This window comes from Podarcis gaigeae, assembly GCF_964106915.1.
Source record: "Podarcis gaigeae genome assembly, chromosome: 4".
NCBI classification, from domain to species: domain Eukaryota; kingdom Metazoa; phylum Chordata; class Lepidosauria; order Squamata; family Lacertidae; genus Podarcis; species Podarcis gaigeae.
The window spans coordinates 80296406-80318590 of record NC_139677.1 but is presented as its reverse complement, the minus strand read 5'-3'; the positions used below and the strand labels follow the sequence as shown (position 1 = coordinate 80318590).

Genomic DNA, 22185 nt, shown 5'->3' with positions numbered 1-22185 from the left:
TTCAGAATAAATATATCCATTTGCTTCATCTTTAAAACCACCCCTCACTGAAGAGGCCATGATGGTTTACAGTACCTGGTTAAAGCAATAAAAATATTATTAAACTACATGTTGTTGTTGTTGTTTAGTCGTTTAGTCGTGTCCGACTCTTCGTGACCCCATGGACCAGAGAACGCCAGGCACCTCTGTCCTCCACTGCCTCCCGCAGTTTGGTCAAACTCATGCTGGTAACCTCGAAAACACTATCCAACCATCTCGTCCTCTGCCGTCCCCTTCTCCTTGTGCCCTCCATCTTTCCCAACATCAGGGTCTTCTCCAGGGAGTCTTCTCTTCTCATGAGGTGGCCAAAGTACTGGAGCCTCAGCTTCACAATCTGTCCTTCCAGTGAGCACTCAGGGTTGATTTCCTTCAGTATGGAGAGGTTTGATCTTCTTGCAGTCCATGGGACTCTCAAGAGTCTCCTCCAGCACCATAATTCAAAAGCATCAATTCTTCGGCGATCAGCCTTCTTTATGGTCCAGCTCTCACTTCCATACATCACTACTTCAAATGTGATGGTTATTAAACTACATAACCATCACATTTGAAAGAATACAACTAAGCAAACCAGATCAATGCAGCAGGCCGCATAATTACCATGACCTTGAATGCTTCTATATACTGGTTCTATAGAACATTCTTCTATATGCCTCTACTATTTCACCTCATTAGTACAGTGTGTGTTAATGTTCAGTGCCTCCATGCAACCAAGTACATTGTGTTTATTTTATCCACCATTGCTTAGGTGACCGTATTGCGCCTCAGATAACTCCTGGTACTCTCTGATCAGCTATTGTGTGATTGTTGCCATTTCCCCCTCATTTGCCTTTGCAGGTTTTGAACTGGTTCATCTTCTTTTTCCTCTCAGGTGCAATATTGCTGTCATCTTCATGACTGAGATGGTTGTAGATCACAGTGTAAGAGAAGACTGGGCCCTCCACCTCCCATTATTATTGCACGCTCTCTTCTTAGGTAAGAAGCAAGAACTGAAGTTGAATTTGAGTTCCTAATGCAGATGACGCTCCATATTACATGGTCTCCCTCCACCTTCATTCATTTGCAGGCTTTTGTTTCAGTATTCTAAAATCAGAGGCTAATCAGAGGCTAATCCCAGAAATGCTTGTTTGGGGTTTTGTAAGCTCTGCCCAAGCTACTCTATTCCCTCCGACTTTTTGCTCTATAACTTTATGAAAAGCAGCAGTTTACATGGTAAACTCAAGAGAAGTATTGTTGCTTCCCTGCCCCTGAAGCTGATTTGATATTTTATTCGTCATAGAAGTACAAAACGTATGAATGTAAAAATTTTAACTGACTCTGAAGGAAGTTCAACTGATGAGTCCTAGTGGTGGACTGTGAACTGTCCCGAGACCTTATTCCACTTGTGCAGTGGGGCTTGCCCCCCTCTTCTCCCTACTCGCCCCCCCCCCCCGATGGCTCTGTAGGAGAAGGAACTTCCAGAAACAGCACACAGAGGAAGGATAGGGAAAACCATCCAGCAAGCTGAAATGTTTGCTCTGACAGAATGATAAGAGGAATGTGACATTGAATCCTTCCCTTTGTTTAGTTATTAATACAGGCAACTCCCCATTTACGCGGGGGTTACGTTCCAAGACACACGCTTAAGTGAAATCGCGTATATTTGAAACACCTTTGAAAAAGCCTGCAAACACCTTGTTTTGCCCCTTCCCGCCCCCCCCCCCCGATTCCAGTATTGCATGAAAGGAGTGAGAGAAATGGAGTGATGGTTATCAACAGATTAGCCCCACCCTGCTCCCAGACAATTCCTGTCACTGATATGAGCCTAAAACCCCCCCCCAAAAAACACCATACAAATAAATGTTTGAAAGAAGGAATTGCAAGCACTAAATGCAAATTCGTTAGCCAGACCTTTTCTTGTTGTATCAGTAAATATTATCTTTCATAAACCATTTGGCGTATGCTCACAGGAGGTTAGGAAACAGAACTTCTCAACTCATAGTTCTTCAAAGTGAAATTGAATTTATTGCCAGGAGCAGACAGCCTGACATTTTCTGACCAGCACCAGATTTTTTCGTTTTATCTTTGTCTGAGGATGTTTTTTTTTATTAAAAAAAACTTGCTAGGGAATTAACCTACTCTGAATACTTTCATGATCTCTGTGGTAAAGGAACTCTTGGTTCTAAGTATGTACTGGATATTTCTGAAACATGTTGACAGGATTAAATCACCAACTGGGCCACCCAACAGTGTGTGTGTGTGTGTGTGTGTGTGTGTGTGTGTTACTAATTCACAAGTACAACCTGTCTCTAAAAAAACACACTTTCTTTAGGTCACATGCCCCAATATACACATGCCAGAACATCATCAACATTTTATTATTTATAACCTGCCCATCTGACTGGGTTGCCCCAGGTCATCCTTCAATAGGAAGCAATCTGACAAAGTTTAAAAATTAATCTCTCTTCCCACCCACCCCAGCAACTTGCACAGCTGATGCATTTCTAGGATAAATTGAATGGAAAGGTCCTCTCCCAAGTTCTTAGCTGAGCCATAGAACCTGCAAATTCCATCCATCTTTTCACTTTTTGTTGCCCAGCCTGTTCCATACCTTTCCTTCGTCCCCCTCAAAAACCTCTTTGAGCCAGGTCGTACAACCCTTACCTCTGGTTGGCACAAACTATGGAGATGGGCAGGGGCAGAATCAAAGTGAAATTAATAAGGAGACCTATAGGATAAGGGGAAACTAGAAAGAGTACCCAATTTGAGGGGGGTCTGCATTTGGCTTAATGATACATGCATAATGATATCACGTTACTCAGAAGAATGGCCGGAGTACTGTTGAAACAAGTAGTGTTTAGAGTCCAGTCCCAAAAGCAATTGCAACTGTAGAGCAAGGCAAACTAGAAAATATACTATATGAAGAAGAAGCAATCAGAGTGCCAGGGAAGTAGCAGCATCAAACAGTAGCAGACTGCTACTTTATGCTGGAATCTTTGTTCTCCCATGGCTCCAAACAGTCAGGAATGATGCAAATAATCTCAGAAATCATTTAGGAAAAGAATTGAAAAAAGATACTTGCAAAAGTACAGCATATCACTCTAGAACAGGTGTGGAGGAACCTGTGGCCATCCAGATGCTGCTGAACCCCTACTGCCATCAGCCCCAGCAACCATGGCCAGTAGACAGGTAGAGTGGAAGTCACAATTCAGCAACATCTGGAGGGCCAAAGGTCCCCCACACCTGTTCTAGAACAACTATTTGGCTCATGAGTGGGCGATGATGCTTTTCCATGGTTCTAGTCCTACTTGGATGGCTCTAGCAGGTAGCCCTTGGCTTCCTTGTGTTCTAGAGAGTTCAACCTTATATACCCCATGCTCTAACAACAGATGTGGGAAACCTTTTTCAGCCCAAGGGCCACATTCTCTTCTGGACAATCTTCAGGGGGCCGCATGCCAGTGGTGGGTAGGGCAACAGCAAACAGGGCAACAAATGTGAATGTTCGCTTTATACACACTGGCACGAAACCTCTGTCTTCCATCCAGGCAAGCCAGAAGCATTATCTAAGTTCAAGGGCACATTCCAGCCAGCCAAAAACACATAAAGAGACTACAAAGCAGGTCTGCTTAGGGGCAAGGTTAGGGAGGAGGATGTGGGCCAGACAGAGAGATCTGGAGGATTGCATTTGGTCCTTGAGCCTGAGATTCTCTAGACCTGATCTACATGAAACCTCCTGAGTGGGCTCATCCAGGATTTTGGAGTGCCTTTCTATAACCTGGCTTCAATAACCAAGGCTCCCAATAGCTCATGCTGTATTAGTACTTCTGTTAAAAATAATGTATGTGCATATTTAAAACCTTCTGTTTGAGAAATCAAGGGCAGCTTTATAGTCAATCAAAAAGTTTTTTTAATTGATTATCTAACAGGTTAAATGGTGCACGCCTAGCTTTCACAGGTACTAAATTCATTGGTACTAAATTCAAACAAGATATTTGAAGAGGAAGCACACCCTGTATTTTGTCTGTTTTTGTACTAAAGGCATGTGGATCGTTTGCTATATCTGGAACTTGTTAACTTGTTTATACTTTATATTCAGTGATTGCCATTAACTGCTTTCCCTTAGGCCTTGACCATTACCGCCCTGAAGTCTTTGAGCATAGTAAAAAGCTGCTTCTCCATCTTTTGATTGCTCTGTCATGCAACAGCAATTTTCAAGCCATTGCCTCAGTGCTTCTCCAGACCAGAGAGATGAACGAAACAAAGACTCTCACAGTACAATCAGCATACCTGCCTGAATATTTCTATACAGGTAACAACAGGCAATTGATAGAGTATATATCTGCTTTGTTTTGACTTGTCCCTAGTTTATTCCTCTGGTGCTCTTTCTGTGTTAGCAATACATTTGTTCAACAGTCAGTTTGGTTACACTGGTACAATGCCCTATATACTGTATAGGGCATTATTGTACTAGGGTGTCCCAAATTGGATGTTGAACAAATAATGGAATATTCTTTTCTGGTTGTAATCTGCTGACTAAATGTCCTGTCTAAATGCCTTAAAATAAATAGAGCTTATGAGAGACTGTTGTTTCCTCCAGACTGTACTCAAGGGGACTTTTAGATTGTTTGATTCTGCACATCTAAGGGCAATTCCACACATGTGCATAGAAAGAAAGAAAGAAAGAAAGAAAGAAAGAAAGAAAGAAAGAAAGAAAGGCTTGAGGCTTCATGCTTTCTTCTGCTATGTGTGTAACCTCTGAACAAGAAGTGGAGCTCAAGAGTGAGGTGCCAAACTCCGTAAGGCATGCAACCTCTAAGCAACGTCTCACAAGTAGGACCTAATTGCATGACTCAGTCTGTCTCTTTTTATGGTGGACAATTCACCTGGGAAAGAGAGAGAAAGCACAGGAGCCCAAGGATTGCTTCTGTGTCCTAATGTGCCCCTTACCTTTAGAAGGAATAACAAGGTAAACTGACTACACATACATTCGCTGGTTGCTTATCTGTGACCTTATTACTGTCCTGTCACTAGTCGTAGCGGAGGCTCTTTTATCTAAAATAGATAAGTTACGGATAGGTAGCCGTGTTGGTCTGCCATAGTCAAAACAAAAAAAATTCATTCCAGTAGCACCTTAAAGACCAACTAAGTCATTTCTTGGTATGAGCTTTCGTGTGCATGCACACTTCTTCAGATACCTGAAGGAATTTTTTTTGTTTTAAAATAGATAAAGTCACGCTGAAGAGAACAGGCAGATAAGTATCTCAACATGCAGTATGGAATAACAAACAAGTGCAATGCTTCACTGTCTCTGAGAGCATGAATAAAAATGTATCTGCTTTTTTTTAATTAATAGTTTTTTATTGGACTTTCAAAAAGGAAACAGATGCAGTCAAATGATACAGACAAAATCAGTACAGCTACCTTGGGGCAGTGGAAGGGAAAGAGAGCTCGGGTTGAGAAAGGAGCACACAGGATTGTTTTTAGTCTGCAAACGGTTATTTTAAAAATGCTTCTGGGAAAAAAATCAATGGCATGTGAACTCTGCTCATTGAATGCAAGGGGAACTGAACTTTGTGAACTCTAAAAAGAGGAGGAATTGTAATTTGACATGTTTATCTCCTCACCTTTGCTAATCAGTTGCTTTGGTGCATAGCTAGAGCAAATGAAGACTGGTAGCCTTCGTGGGTTTTTTATCAAATACCTCTCAGACAGAATGTAGGCAAACACTACCTAAGATTCCGACCTGCAGCATTCAAGGCAGTTTGTCAAGCACTGTTGTGCACAAATAATACATTTTTATATTTTACCATTCCTTTTCCTTGGGGTGGGGGCAGTTGCTTTTGGCCATTGGCCATGCTTGCTGGGGCTGATAGTTGTTGTATTTTGGCAACGTCTGGAGGGCTGAAGGTTCCTCATACCTGCTGTGATTGGCTCAGTGAATCTGTACATAGGGAAGGGGCAGGTGTGTCCGTCCCCTTTCTCTCTGCTATGCAGCTTCCAGGGTTCCCTGGCTGGCATTCAGGGCAACTATGGGTTAACACCCTGCCAAGGACAGGCAGGGACATATTCCTTCGTCCCTCCTGCTGTTTATGTATTCCACATCAATCCTTGCGTCCTGATATGACAGAGACTGTACCTATAGCTCAGGTATAATTTTGAAGAACTACAGACCAAGGGTGGCATATGTCAGCAGTAGTCAGCAGCTAGAAATCCTTTTGAAGGAAAGGTCCAAATCTAGCATTGACACCGGAGGAGCAGGCTGTGTCCGTCCAGCTTCTCCTCATGATGTGTGATGTTTCCACCCACAAATTCCTCCTATTCTGAATTTCAGTCCGTATAAACTTTTGCCTGTGCTCCTTTCTCCACCTGTAGCACATGGCTAAGGAAGGCTCTTCCTATGACTCTTTTCTCATTGTAAACAGGATCAAATTCATAGACATGCTTGGATTATGAGGCCGAAGCTTGCATTTTTTGCTCAACCTTTTCAGAACCAGGGCTTGGGGCTTTGACACTTGTGTAATGGGAGGAAGAAATGTTATCCAGATAAGGGGACAATTCCATCAAGTGATGCCTCAGTGCATTTAACCTTCAGCCAAGCACAGTTTAAGTGCAGACTATGTGGGGACTTAGCAGCAGAAATTGTGCTCAGTTAACTCCTTCCACAGTCCTGCTGTCGGGCTACCCAGACCTAAGATACGGTCTGGCTAAGCGTACATCCCAACCCAGGTTTGTAGTTTGCCTTCCCTAGATAAACAATGATGAGTAGGGAGCCAGGAACAAACCTGGCTACAGCTCATGATTTGTCTGGAGCAAGACAAGCCAATGAGCCCAGGGTCAGACTTAATGCCAGCCAAACTGAACCATGGCTTAGGTCTTCATAGTGCAGCAGCAAGAGAAGAGCACAGTGGTTACAATTTGGGTTTGGCTTACTTGCACACTTGAGCCATTGTGGCTTGAAGAATTTCACACAAAACTTATATAAATGGACTCACAGCTGTCCATGGAGGCACAGGTCAATTCTGTGTCCAGGACAGCTGTCTACCAGATCCATCTGGTATGCAGGCTGAGACCCTACCTGCCTGCAGACTGTCTCACTAGAGGGGTGCACTGTTATCTCCTGCTTTGGACTGCTGCAATGCGTTCTACATGGGGCTACCTTTGAAGGTGACCCAGAAACTACAACTAATCCAGAATGCGGCAGCTAGACTGGTGACTGGGAGTGGCTGCCAAGACCATATAACACTGGTCCTGAAAGACCTACATGGGCTCCCAGTACATTTCCAAGCACAATTCAAAGACCTTTAAAGGTCTAAATGGCCTCAGCCCAGTATACCTGAAGGAGCGTCTCAACCCCCATTGTTCAGCCTGGACACTGAGGTCCAGCTCCAAGGCGGTTCCCTCACTGCGTGAGGTGAGGGCCTTCTTGGTAGTGGCGCCCACCCTGTGGAACGCCCTCCCATCAGATGTCAAGGAAATAAACAACTATATGACATTTAGAAGATATCTGAAGGCAGCCCTGTTTAGGGAAGTTTTTAATGTTTGATGTTTTATCGCTTTTTTAATATTCTGTAGGGAGCCGCCCCAAGTGGTTGGAGAAACCCAGTCAGATGGGGGGGTATAAATATATTATTATTATTATTATTATTCATTTTAATAATAATAAAAATGAAAATTGTATATTTAGACAAGCTTCTAGAAAGGAAAATGCACCATTTCAAAACCACAAGATATGTAACGTGTAGCTGTTTTGTAGCTCCTGATCACAGATTTGATCATGCTGTCTCTTCTGTTATTTACTCCCGGTTCTGTGAGGGTTCAGGGCAGCTAAAACTATTACCAAAGACATTATTGCCCTGCGATGACTCTTGAGGGGAGTTCTGACCTCGGCTGCACATTCCATGCTTATCTTTTTTCTCCATTGCTGCTAGGTGGCTTTGACTTTCTGAGGGAGTATCAGTCTTCTCCCGTGCCAGACTCTGGACTCAGCTCCAGCTCCACCTCTTCCAGCATCAGCCTTGGAGGGAGCAGTGGGAACCTCCCTCAGATCACCCAGGAGATAGAAGACATGGACCCAGCCGTAGAGACAGATGAAAAGGCAAACAAGCTAATTGAGTTCCTGACTACCAGGTAATCACATCAGAGCAAAGATACTGTGCGTTCCGTTGCAGCATACCTTTGGAAGAATGTGTCTGTACCCTAATCAGATGAAGGAGTACGTTCCAGCACAAGTCTCTGGCAAACACACAGTCATAACACATTCCCAGTCGTTTCCTGACCTTTGTAGATAATTCTGTAAAAATAATAATATTTAAAACGGTTGCAAATTCCACACAGACAGAACCTGTGAAAGAACCAGCTCCCATAATAATAAAATATGTAGCCTGTTTGGCTGATGAGTCACGTTCCAATTAATTACCAAAGCTGCCAAGTCTGTGGTGCTTTGTTCTGCTTTTGGAGCTAAAACCAACCGCCGTTTCAGTCTTAACATGAGAAACCAACAGTCAAAATCACAGAAAACCCCAAAACAATGAAAATAGCATGAATGGGATTTTCTAACTCGATCTTACAAGACCACGTGTAAAATTAATATAGGTGCAAATGTAAGCAGTTGCCACTATTGCATAAAAATTACAGCAAATTCTCTGAACACCTCCTGCTTGGTGCTTATGGCTACTTGTGAATCTTAGGCAAATGGGTGGCATTATTTATGTATTATATATGCTAAGATTCATTACGAAAGGTTGGGGTTTGGGGTGATGTTGGAACACCAGAAGCTGATAGAATGAAGTCAAGTGGAGAAGGACTGGGGTCTAATATGGTGGGAAGGAAGAATGACTTGAGGCCTGAGGACTATTTTAAATCCTGCGGAGAAGCAAAGTAAAATGAAATACTTCTGCAATTCTCGGCCACTTGCTTCTACCGACAATTGTATTCAGTTCCAAATTCGGTCTTCTCTTTCACATCCAGATGTACCCACATCCTTTAATAACTTGAGGGTTTGGTGGAAGGAGCGAGAACCTCCAACGGTAGAGGAACTAATCTATAGTTGCCTTGTGCTATGACTTGAGACAAAATGGGAAGCGCTTGTTTATGCTGTTTTGCCAGCGGTGATCTCACTTCCGGTGATTTTTCTGGGTGCTCTTAGTGCCACGAGTGGAAGTATTCACACACTGTGTTGGGTCAGCAACTACCCTGCCAGGAATGGAGGGGGTGGTGGTGGGATTTACCCAGACAGCTACAGCTCAACAGGGTGCTACATGAGGAGCAGCTGCAGCTCAGCAGGTTGGAAAAGCACTTACCTGGTTGAACTAACACTAGCCAGAGCAGGCAATGAAATGGCTACAGTACGGTAAGACCGTATCAGCTGCAGAGATGCACTTCACCTTCCCCTCTTGTATGATGATTTCTAAAGTGACACAGGTAGCAGGTGTGTATGCCCACCCCCGACCCTGCAACCCTTTAGGAATGCAGGAAAACATGGCCCTTCCTTCCGCTTGGCTCATTTGTCCTTAGTGACATCATCATACTCGGCATCTGATCCCTGATTGACTGGGATCTGTATTCCTGGGAAGAAGATGGTCCAGTTTAAGAGAAACAAAACGTCCAGAACTAGCTGCTCGCTGGGCTCACACAGGCAAAATGAGTGGGAGAAGAAGTCACAGAGCATTGCCCCCACCGCTCCAAAGTACTGCTTTTGTGCCGAAAGTTGAAATGGCAGAAGGTTCTTAGCCCTACCTGACATTCGCATTTCATAAATTATCTTTTGCTTTGCACTTCGCTTGCCATGGAAAACTAAAGCTCTGCTATTATCTCAAATAGATTGTAGTAAAAAGAAAAAGATGAGTTATTTTGTAAGGATGGGATAAATTGCAGTTCTGAAATGTGTATCTGAATGAATGGGATGGAGTCCACTTTTTTCTCAGGTTAGGAGAAAGAGGAGGCGACACTGCAGCTTCATTATACCTTTTTTAAAAAACTGGATACTAAAGAAAAATGCATGTGTGTTTTCTTCTTTTCAGGGCATTTGGTCCTCTTTGGTGCCACGAAGACATCACTCCCAAGAACCAGAATACAAAGAGTGCAGAGCAGCTTACCAACTTCTTGCGTCATGTTGTCTCTGTCTTTAAAGATTCCAAATCAGGTACTGAATCAACTGGTTGTTGTTGTTTTATGGTGACCCTCAACTGGTGCTGTTTTGCTGAATAATTCCTACTGTTTTCTCTCATACCATCCCTGCGAGCAATTGTCATTTTGTAGTGTTAATAAAAAGGGGGGCAGGGGAGAACTTCTGTACCTATATTATTTTTTATGGTCTGATTTTAGGTGATTATTCACATAAAATAGGGGCGTAGGCTGCCTTATACCAAATCAAGTTTGTTGTGTAGTTCAGTATTGCCTATACCAAGGATGGGGAACCTGTGCTCTTCAGTTACAGATAGGTAGCCGTGTTGGTCTGCCATAGTCAAAACAAAAAAAATTCCTTCCAGTAGCACCTTAAAGACCAACTAAGTCAGTTCTTGGTATGAGCTTTCGTGTGCATGCACACGAAAGCTCATACCAAGAACTGACTTAGTTGGTCTTTAAGGTGCTACTGGAAGGAATTTTTTTTGTTTTGACTGTGCTCTTCAGGTATTGTTGGATTACGATTTCCATCCTCCCAGGCCAACAACACTTGGAGGATCACTAGAGCAGTGTTTCCCAACCTTGTGCCTCCAGATGTTTTTGGCCTACAACTCCCATCATCCCTAGCTAGCAAGACCAGTGGTCAGGGATGATGGGAGTTGTAGGCCAAAAACATCTGGAGGCACAAGGTTGGGAAACACTGCACTAGAGGACTGGCAGTGACTCCCCAGGATTTCAGAAAGGGAATTTTCCCAGCCCAACCTGGAGATGCCTTAGGAACTTCTGTATGCAGTCTGCTTTATCTTTAGAATTTTCAGATGGTGCAAATATTTTCATATTAGCCATTTCACTCTGGATGTCAAGAACCCTATCTTTGCTCCCCATGAGCAGTAATTGAAGAGTGCCTATGCTCATACCTTTAATTACAGTGGTACCTCGGGTTACATACGCTTCAGGTTACAGACTCCGCTAACCCAGAAATAGTACCTCGGGTTAAGAACTTTGCTTCAGGATGAGAACAGAAATCATGCTCCAGCGGCGTGGCAGCAGAAGGAGGCCCCATTAGCTAAAGTGGTGCTTCAGGTTAAGAACGGACCTCCGGAATGAATTAAGTACTTAACCCGAGGTACCACTGCATACTGTTTGGGTGGAAGAATTTTACCTGGATTCGCAGGAGGAAATAATTCCTGGCCTGGGCTTCTGACCTCAGCCCTTTGCCCTAATTATCATCACACAAGTTCTTTTCCTAAAGCTATTGCTGCTTACATCTGCAGCCAGTCAATATTAGCCTGACCATAATTCTTAATGATTGTAAATTAAAACTTGTGAGCTCCCACATTATTTATCGATTGCCATTTGACAGTACGGAATTTTTTCTTCCTCCACTTTAGGTTTTCATTTGGAGCAGCATCTTAGCGAAATTGCGTTGCAAACAGCCCTTTCCAGTTCTTCGAGACATTATGCTGGCCGTTCTTTCCAGATATTTCGAGCTCTAAAACAACCTCTATCTGCACATGCACTGTCAGATCTTCTTTCAAGATTAGTGGAAGTTATAGGAGAACATGGAGAGGAGATTCAGGTACAAATATACTTCAGCATTCATAAGAACAAAGGAAGTTACCTCATACTGAGCGAAACAATCAGTCTTGTCTGAACTGACCTGCAGTTGTTTCTCCAGAATTTTGAACAGGAGTATTTCCTGTTCCTACCTAGCGATGCCAGGGGTTTGCACAGCTGACAAAGCACTGGAAAAACATGATCAAATCGCAGAGTCCCAGTTAACAGTCTGGCAGTCCTATTTTGGACCAATTGCAGTTTCCAGGCCAATTTCAAAGGCCTCATGCACAATAATCTCGGCCTGAGGTTTGTTGGGATACTGCCAGGGAGACATAGGCCATCACTGCCTCCACGCCAACTCCGGACTCCGGACGTCCATCGACCTCCCGTAGATACAGTATCAGCAATTAGTGGCATGAGCTCCAGAAATAGATTGCCACATTCCTGGGCTGATGCACACTCTATCAGCAGAATTCACACAGCGAAAGTTGCACAGCAGGAGAGCATATTTACAAGTTTATTCAGCATTGGTCAGAACAAAGAAAAACATGACCGCCTGCTAGCGTGTTCAGGCACCGAGAGAGAAACGAAAGCAATAGCAAACATAAACATCCTGTGAACAGGAAATACGCAGACTCTGACTCACATAGCCTGCTCCCTTTTAAGGTGGAACGGAAATATCCTAACAAGGTTAACATAGCGTGGGTAATTATGCCCAGGCTGTCTCCATCCAAGTATAGCCACGACAGCCATTTTGGCCTCTAAGGACAATGGTACATCATCAAACACACACCTCCTATTTAAAAACTAGTCCTTTAGAGAAAGCGCAACAGCCTTCAGAATGGGTTGAACACCATTCACCAGAACAAACAAACCACCCCCTCACCACTACCTCAATTTTTTTCTGAGTTGAGTTTCAGTTTATTATTTCTCATCCAATCTATTACCATGCCCAGGCACTAATCCAGCACATCCACTGCCTCTCCTGAATTGGATGAAAAATACAGTGAGGTGGATGGCCGCTGGGGAGAGAGCCTTTTTTATGGTATCATGTGCTCTAGAGCTATCACCCTTCTTCGTTACTCTCAGGGCCTTGAAATGATGCTGTGTTTGCTTGAAACGACTGGAACTTAATTTGCTAACACGTTGCAAAGCTACTGGAGACATTAAAAGTGAATCCTATTGCTTGCATATTTGTTTCTTGAATAAATTTTGTACGAGTCCTGATTAAACATCGTTGTGATGTGTGGAGAAGGAAATGTTTGGATTTTGATTTGTTTAGATGGTGGCATTGCATGGAGAGCTTAAAAAAGAAATTGGCAGTACCAAGTTTATTCATGATTTCACAATTGCGGCATGTAGCAAACCCATTTCAACAGTGCACAGAGTTCAGTTTCTCAACTGGAGCAAGACTAGACATGGGATTCATGGGCAGGAGCAGTTGGAAAAGACTTGCCTTGGAATGCCCTCTACTTAAAACAAAAGAGATAAATAATGGTTTCCCGCATATGATCTGACAGCAGTTGCTAACATCTATAACTCTTGAGAGCATACAAGGATAAAATTTTCCAGGCAACATTGCATTCTTGGTTCTGTTCAGCAACACAGAGCTGAGTATTTGGGGCAACAAATGAGGATCTTCAGAGAGAAATTGAGAGAGAATTATTATTATTTACTAAAATATGAATCACCTTTTACATGGGTGCCAAGGTAATTTACACATCTATCAAAAAACAGCTAAAAATGGTCTTTTAATTATTATTTTTTAAAAATCACTGCTTGAAAATGAACATGAGACCTTTTTATCCATGTGGAAATATTTGTTGAAACAAAAATGTCTTCGGTTATTTTTGGAAAGTACAGAGAATGAAAAACACTCTTGTACAACAAAGTAGGACAGACTTGCAGGTCTTATATCTTTCCTGACATCTCATGCACTGTGGAAACTATCCAGTGTGGCTCAAGGTCTGAGAAGGTGCTCACTATGAGTTTTTTACCAAAGGAGTGATAGCAGGGATATGAATCACATGCACCGACTTTTAGTTTCTTTTGTTCACACATTAATGAAACTGGATTAATGAACCTGAAGTCATGCTTACTTAATGAATTAAATAATTAGCTAATATTTATGTTTATCAAACTATCCAGAACTAGCCATTCATCATAAATGGTCCGTTTTTTTCAGAGTTTAGTTCCAGAGGTCAAATAACTGTGATTAACAGCATTATGTGAGAAACGCTAAACGTTAGGCAGCAGGCATGTTCAATACTTGCTGAGGAGGGCTGGGCATTCATACTTAAGTAACCATCTTTCTGCATTTTTTTGGCAGGGCTACGTTATGGAAGCGCTGCTGACGTTAGAGGCTACTGTGGATAATCTGTACGACTGCCTGAAGAACAGTGATCTTTTGACAGTTTTGTCTCGGTAGGAGCTTTGCCTCTTAGTTATAAGGGCCCTTTCAGTAAAACTCCCAGGTTATTAAGGCAGAACACTCTCTGAACTGCACAGGGAAAGATGCACAAATAACTTAACTCAAACCCCATTTGTTAAAACAGGCTGCGTACAAGTAATCTAAATTAGCAGCATAGTCCTTGTTATATCTGTAACACTGTCGTGAAAGGCTATATAATAACGCATACTGTAAGGGGGAAAGAGAGGGCATTCATGAGATCTCTTAAGCCAAGAAGTCTAGCTGTGCAAAACTGCCAGTTATGGGGCAGAGACGCTGCAACACCCCCCCCCCAACATTTTGTTGATTATTTTGCTTAGCTCAGCACCAAAAACCACGCAACTCACTGCTCTTGCACAACACGGTAAGCCCACAACTTACGCACATTTGGGATTTCCCAGAGTTGTTGAGCTTTTTTGGGGGGGGATTGCCAAAAATCGTTCACCAGCATCACCTACACTGCCACTCACATGCATTGCAAAAGCCAGCTATCATCTGTCCCCTCACCGGCAGAAGCCGCCTATAGCAAGCCCAATTGCTGCAGCAACAGCCAATCAACAACACCCCTTGAGGCAACCACCAATAACACATCCAATAGCCGCTGACAATCTCCGGCTCATGGCATCAACCAATCCCATGTCTCCCCCCCCCCCCCCCGTGCACTACCCCCGATTATGAACATAATTTTCTAAGAATAAAGCCTCGTCTTATACACGGAAAAGTATGGTAACTTGTGCACATTCAGCTTTACGCACATTACAAAAAGTTTTTTAAAAAATCAATAAGGGGGTAGGAAGGGGGAAGGTGCCTGAGGAAAAAGACTTTGGCAATCCCGCCCACCATTGAACCCAATGTGTTCTGATTATACACTATTTTGGCTTTAGGCGCCATCGCTGTAATGTAACCCCCAGTGTAAGTTGCAGGTTCACCAAAAGAAGTTGGCACAATAAAGTTTGAATTATTGTCCATTTCCATCTCAGGGTTATACATAATGTTTAAGGGTAAGTGGGATCAGAAGTCAATGATGTAGGAGTGTTATTTACCTCATCTTTTTTAAACAAATCAATTACAAAAAAAGAGAAAAATATACAAAAGCAAAATCCCAACTCCCCCCCCCCCCCGGTGGATCAATCTAGTTAAGTTTACTGAAGTCCAATCTGTGATATCAGTAGTTGCCATTCTTCAGGGTTGTCAGTAAAGTATTCTATTTATCTTTGAGCATATTTCTTCCGTCTCCCATCTCAGTTGTGCCACTTAACTTCAGGAGATTGGAAGCACTGACTTTGGGGAAGCAGAACAGAACTGTGACTAGTGGGAAGGGGGAAAAACACCCTCCTTTCTTCCTTCCCAGCAATGGTGACCTCTGTTCCCATTGTGTCACCAATCACAGCAGTTTTACTGATTCTTTCAAACAGCAGAATGATGGGCATTTTATTTAAATGGCCCACAGAGGAAACTATTCTGCTGGGTGCCACATGAATGGCCGTGTTTGGCTTTGACTCAGTGTCATATTGTCAAGGCTGGGTTTCATGTGCATCTGCGTTGACAGATCTCTGACACAACTCTTTCATGAGCATTCCTTTACCCCCCCCCTTTAATAAATTTGCGGTGATGGTTCTTAGAATGTGGAGGATGATGGGATACAGAGTCCAGTTTGTCTGTGTTGTCCTTGTTGATTTGCTTTTTCAGAGGCATTGGCCAAGTCCTCCCAGTCTAATCAAGGCAGACTTTGCCTTGGAGGGATGTCATTTCCTATCACCTGTTAGAGAAAAGTGGAGAACTGAAAAGTTAGATTGCATGCATCCATTCCATATATGCAGCTGTGGAGAGATTGCTGCTAACCTGCCCCTTCTGTGTGAAACTTGCCCAGTATATTATCTTACCTAAAAGCCTAACCTTATTTGGCAGCTGGGCAGGTAGCAAAAGTCCTCAGAATGAGGGTCCCTCCTAGTCTAATTGAAGACTTACCCAACAGCTAGGAATGGAGCTCATTCCTGGCCCAAACCAGCTTTCTCAGCAAAAAAATTCCTACGTATATGCCTCATGTAGCTACACTGCAGACCACAACCCAAAGCCTGCCCACTAGACGGTAGTCTTCACCTTGTGGCTGGGTTTGCCAATGATTGCATCAATTTCTATTTGCATCTAATTTACCCATATTTTCCTTTTGGTTTATATCTTCTTGAGGTATAGGCTGGGTATATTCTGCCCTAAAAAATAAATAAATAACCAAATTCTGCACCCAAGTAAACCATATCCTCTAATCAAAATTCTCAAATCTATAAAAATTACATTCATTAACATACTTGCACATTTTTGCTCCTTTCCCTCAGTGTATTGTGTTTCTGCGAATCGTGTAAAGGCAGCAAAGCTTTATTCTCCATAATACAAAGTACACTGAGACCCTAAGTCTAGAACTGGGCCTTCCAAAATTGCTCTTAATGCCATTGTCTGGATCCAGTGACTCCGAAATGTGCATATGAGTGCTCCTATTTGCATGTAGAGGAAAAAAGGAAGAGGAATTGACTTAACTGCTGAGAAGTGTTTTGTATTTGGAGTGGGATTGCATGAGTGAGGCCGTCTTACTTTTGAGGTGAATTGGGCAGCTCCTGTTCACATGGATCTCCAGGTACTGGGGCCCAGTAAAGTTTGTTTTGTTTTGTTTTGTTTTGTTTTGCTTAGTTCATCATCACCGGATTTAATGTCAAGTTCAAAGCTGACCGCAAATCGGAAGAGTACAGGGCAGCTGAATGTCAATGCGGGAGCTTCAGGTGGTAACACGGCAACCGCTGAGCGCAGCAGGCACCAGAGGAGCTTTTCAGTGCCAAAAAAGTTTGGGGATGTGGACCGATCCTCCGACCCACCTCGCAGTGCCACCCTCGACAGGATACAGGCTTGCACTCAGCAGGGCCTCTCCCCCAAAACCCGGAGCTCGTCCTCTTTAAAAGACAGCCTCACAGACCCTAACAATATTAACAACCCTACGAACCTGTTAGCCACCATCTTCTGGGTTGCTGTAGCTTTGATGGAATCCGATTTTGAGTTTGAATATCTAATGGCGCTGAGGTTGCTGAATAAGCTGCTTGTTCATTTGCCACTGGATAAAGTGGAAAACAGAGAAAAGCTAGAAAAGCTGCAAGGGCAGTTGAAATGGACAGATTTCTCAGGGCTCCAGCAGCTGCTGCTGAAAGGTTTCACTTCCCTTACCACCACGGACCTTACGCTGCAGCTCTTCAGTTTGTTGACCCCGGTTTCACGCGTGTCCATGGTGGATTCCTCCCAAGCCATAGGTACAGTCGATAGATGTTTTGTTTCATTGATTGATTGCGTTTCCTCTACATTTTTAGCTAAAAGGTCAAGTATCTATTATAAGGAATATGTCCCTCATAGCAATTGATAATAATCATTATGTTTTGCATATAAGAAACTAATCCTCCAAATATAATATCACACTGCATGTGCTTGACACGTTTTTATGTAAATACAGGATGTTTTAAAGTGGAGGTATATATGCCTTTATTATGACAGCATACAGTACAGTTTGAAATCTGTATTATTCATGCCTTCTCAAATTTCTCCTTTTTTGTGTGCGCCAGGATTTCCATTGAATGTTCTGTGCCTCCTGCCTCATTTAATTCAGCACTTTGATGGCCCAAATCAGTTCTGCAAGGATATTGCAGAAAGGATTGCTCAGGTACCACCCGTCTTCAATTCGTCTTAGGTCTAATTAAATCCCAGGATTGTTTTTGGATCGCTGTTAACATAATTTTCATGTTCCCTATATGTCATCAGGTCTGTCTAGAAGAAAAGAACCCCAAGCTGTCAAACCTAGCCCATGTCATGACTCTTTATAAAACTCACAGCTACACGAGAGACTGTGCAACCTGGGTCAACGTCGTTTGCCGTTACCTGCATGAAACGTTTGCTGATACTACTCTGAACATGGTTACGTATTTAGCTGAGGTATGTTTCTACTGCTCAGTCATGTTTCTGTCTTCTACTGGCAGCTTTCCTAAGGCTGTAATCTTAACCCATTTATCTGGGAGTGAATTGGGTTTAGTTCTGGTTAGGGGTTGCACATTATGTTCCCAAATATTCAGCGAATGAATTTCTGTGTATTTGTGTGTGTACTTGTGTAGGTGTGAATATAATAATAATATAATTGGCCCAAAGGCTAGGAATGCCTCCCCCAGGAGACTCTGAGAACAGATATTAACCATTAAAAATAAATAAATTAGAACGAATGCATAATAAACAGCAGACGTTGTATAACCTCTGTGCAAGCAATCAGGATGAATGCTCAATAAACCTGTTTTCCAGAGGCACCTTCTCTTGTACACACACATAAACAGCAGAAACACTCTCTTTCTCTGAACTGTTTGAGAGACACAGCTCCCTCATTACAGCGCTGTGACAGGGAGGATAGGAAACACTCTATTTTGCTGTTCACAGATCGTTCTCTGCAGCATAAATGACTGTTTCTAGCCCTCCCCATTACAGTGATGTGATAGGGTGCCTGCTTCTGACCTCGCAAAGATGCCTCTTCCACTTGCATACTGTCAAGTTAGAGGTGTTCAGGGAAAAGGATGGATTTCTCCCTCCTATTTCCTGAGAACCTCCAACCTGGCGGTAGATGCACACAAGAGGACAAAGCGAAGTTTTTGCAAGGTGGGGAACAGGTGCCTTTGGAATGCATTGATTTGACTGCGGCTTGAAGGACCAGTTGAAATGACTTGGCAGGCCCCCTTCGGACTGTGGGTTCACTATCCCTGCTCTAAAGGTTGCCAGGGATGTTGTCACAGTGTGCAATGAAAGTTTACGAAACAAAGCATTGTGACTAATCAAGTCTATGTGTTTGTGAAACTTAGTTGGGATAAGTTCCATTGAAATTAATGGAACCGACTTCTGCATAAACTTGCATTCTTTTTGGAATGTACTTCAGCGTAAGCCTAGCCCAGGCATAGACAAACTCCAGGTGTTTTGGGACTACAACTCCCATCATCTCTAGCTAACAGGACCAGTGGTCAGGGATGATGGGAATTGTCATCTCAAAACATCTGGAGGGCCGAGTTTGCCTATGCCTGGCATAGACTTGTGATGTACAGTTTTTGATAAAATATCAGCCTCTTTTGAGCAAACCAGAGTTTCCTTGTTTCTATGATTGGAGTGCAAAAAAAACTGTCATCTTGCCTCTCCTACAGCATTGTTTTGATTATGCTGATTTATCATCCTGGACTGTACAAGGAATGTATACACAAGTGAGTTCTTTTTCCATGTATTAGAATTGTTATGATAGTTCCTGTGACTGTTCACTGAGAACCAGAATAGCATTACCAAGTGTTATATTATTTTGATTTATATAAATATTGAGCTCTTGGTATTCCTTTCCACAACTTGGTTCTGGGCACTCAAGTTTGTTTGAAGGACATATAAAATAGATGGAAGAAAACACCTGAAAATCTCCTTGGAAATTTAAAAAGCAGTAATAGCACCAGCTTTTGAAAGTTAGCACATTTGCTTTTGAAGTACCAACATGGCCAGAGGTTAGCAATGGTGGAAGAAGGCTAAACAAGGAAGTTGTGGGTAGGCTGGCTTAGATAATGAACTATGAGGATGTTTAGGTTCCATAGGTTAATTTTTTATTGTAAAGGTCGGCGCAAAGTGAGTTCCTTCAGAACGTTGCATCTGAGTTTCATAATGAAATAGATTATCTGTATGTAGCCGAGTGCACTAATGTGCAAGATTCTAACCTATGATCTTCAGAGTTATTATCCAGGCGCTGGATTCAACTAAATAGGTGTACTAGCGGGAGCCAGGTCAACAAGTCCCACTAGTGCAATGGGACTCTTCCACACACACACCATGTGCCTGCTACACTCCCCAAATCTTCTCTGGGAGTGGGAGAACCCCCATAACAAGTGCAAAGCGGGAGGGGAGGAGAGGTTATTCCACCAGATAAACTGAAATGCTAGCACTGATGGAATGATTAGAAAAGTGAAACGTTGCATTCCCCCCACATCTCTCACCATTTTACCTCTTTAACAGCAAAATTGGTGTGTTTTTAATGTAAGGATTATGATTTTGTTTATGTTTTCTCACAGCTGCTGGAAAAGGGGCTTCCCAGCATGCAACAGTCCCTTCTGCAGATAATCTATAGTCTTCTTAGTTATATGGACCTATCAGGCATTCCCGTAAAACAGTTTAACATGGAGGTGTTAAAGACCATTGAAAAATATGTGCAGGTAAGTATTGCATGCACCTCATAGAGCTTGTATAAAAAAAACAGTGCTTATTCACTCATTTAGAAAAGGATTTATATGGACTCACATAAAATATACAGGCCTCATGTAACCTAGTTTTCCCTTTCACTCCTAAGTTAGTGGCAAGCCAAACCTTTCCTCTGAAATGTGGCAGACTATCACATGAGAAATGAGAAGGGGGAATTTTGGGGAAGTGGAGGAGAAAACACAGACCAGGCTTGTTCACATACTGCCAAGCTATGTTTTGGCATTGTGTCTGATTTGCTGCACGTATGCTGCGGCCAGAGGTGGTTTTGGGGGTAGCATGACCAGTTTGACCTCATTGGGTGCCGTGCTGCAGGGGGCGTCACAATAATGCTGTAGAAAGGAGCATGAGAGGCGGGGGGCACCAAATCTTCGCGTTGCACAGGGTGCTGCTGAAATTTGAAACTCCAAAGTCCACTACTGCTGCTTCAGTCAGCCCCAAATTCTGTAGACATTAAATCCAAATTCTGCATTCAGAATCAGCTGCAGAATTCACACCCAGGATAGCATGCATTTACTCTGATTCATTCTGCTTCTGAGATACATATTTCCAGACAATTTGGCATTTTTCTGCAAGGAGTAATGGAAAGCACAAACAAAAGGCAAAAGTACTGCAGTTATCACTGCACTCCAGATCCCCTTTTCCCCCCTTCATCCTTAACCTGTCACTCAGAGGAAGGGTCCTGGTTCAGGGAAATGTTTGTGCAGCTAAATTATACTTGAAATAAAAGCAGACTGCTGTCCAAACACTACCCAAGTTTTCTTTGCTTTTTGCTGGAAACACAAAGGTTAGAAATGATTTCAACAAGAGGCAAGAATGTAAGAATGTAAAACTCTGTGCCTAATTCCAGCGTGACAGGAAAAAATATTCAAAGCTGATTCAGTCCTCTTTATTCTCAGTTGGAGAACTAATTCACGGTCTGAAAAGGATGATAATATACTATAATAATATTCTCATTTATGCATTCCGGCATATATGCATTCCGTGTATATATTGTAAACCTGTATTGCATTTGAAACTAGTATTATTACTAAGCACCCAAATTGTTATGTTGTATTTAATTAATAGTAAGTAATTTTATTGTGTGTGATGTTCTTCCTCTTCTCGTAGATTTTGTTCCTATTGGGAAGACCCAGTTTTCCGAGTTCATGTTCTGGAAGTTGGGCAATAGGGGCAGTACAGGATTCCTTTTGGTGTACCGACCTCCCCGCTGCACCAAGGATTCCCTGCCCGAGCTGCTTCAGGTCGTGGCGGATGTTCTCCTGGAGACACCTAGCTTGGTCGTCCTAGGGGATTTTAACATCCATGCCGACACGACCTTACAAGGGGCAGCTCGGGACTTTGTGGAAAGCATGGCCTCCATGGGGCTGTCCCTGAATAAGTCTGGCCCAACCCATAGCCGCGGACATGCCTTGGACCTGGTGTTTACCTCTATGGATGTTGGTGATCTGACACTAAGTAAAAGCGAAACGAAAGAAGTGCCATGGTCAGATCACTTCCTGGTGCAACTGGACTTCTCTACGACCTATCCCCTCTGCAGGGAGGTGGGACCAATTCGGATGGTCCGCCCCCGCCACTTAATGGATCCAAATGGTTTCCAGAGAGTGGTAGGGGATGCTTTATCCCATGTTGATGGCCTTTCAGCTGATTCCCTGGTGGCCCGCTGGAATGTGGAGTTAACCAGGGCTATTGACTGTTTGGCTCCGAAGCGCCCTCTCCGATTGCATGGAGCCCGGAGAGCCCCGTGGTTTTCCACG

The 22185-nt window shown here is 43.0% G+C and overlaps 2 protein-coding genes across 14 annotated transcripts in view; both read left to right on the top strand.

Moving 5' to 3' along the window:
* The window catches only part of LOC310843240 (cilia- and flagella-associated protein 337-like), a 1288916-nt gene that overhangs the window by 338638 nt on the left and 928093 nt on the right, over nt 1-22185 (top strand). The gene's annotated exons all lie outside the window — the stretch shown is intronic.
* Nucleotides 1-22185, top strand: part of FRY (FRY microtubule binding protein) — a 193758-nt gene that overhangs the window by 138581 nt on the left and 32992 nt on the right. For all 13 annotated transcript variants that reach the window (XM_083735729.1, XM_083735730.1, XM_083735724.1 and 10 more), the window contains 10 exons: nt 908-1011; nt 4139-4324; nt 7944-8142; nt 10035-10156; nt 11529-11716; nt 14024-14118; nt 16826-17433; nt 17740-17837; nt 17936-18106; nt 20245-20385. In XM_083735729.1, coding sequence (XP_083591855.1) covers nt 908-1011; nt 4139-4324; nt 7944-8142; nt 10035-10156; nt 11529-11716; nt 14024-14118; nt 16826-17433; nt 17740-17837; nt 17936-18106; nt 20245-20385 — 1912 coding nt within the window. The remainder of the gene's footprint in view (nt 1-907; nt 1012-4138; nt 4325-7943; nt 8143-10034; nt 10157-11528; nt 11717-14023; nt 14119-16825; nt 17434-17739; nt 17838-17935; nt 18107-20244; nt 20386-22185) is intronic.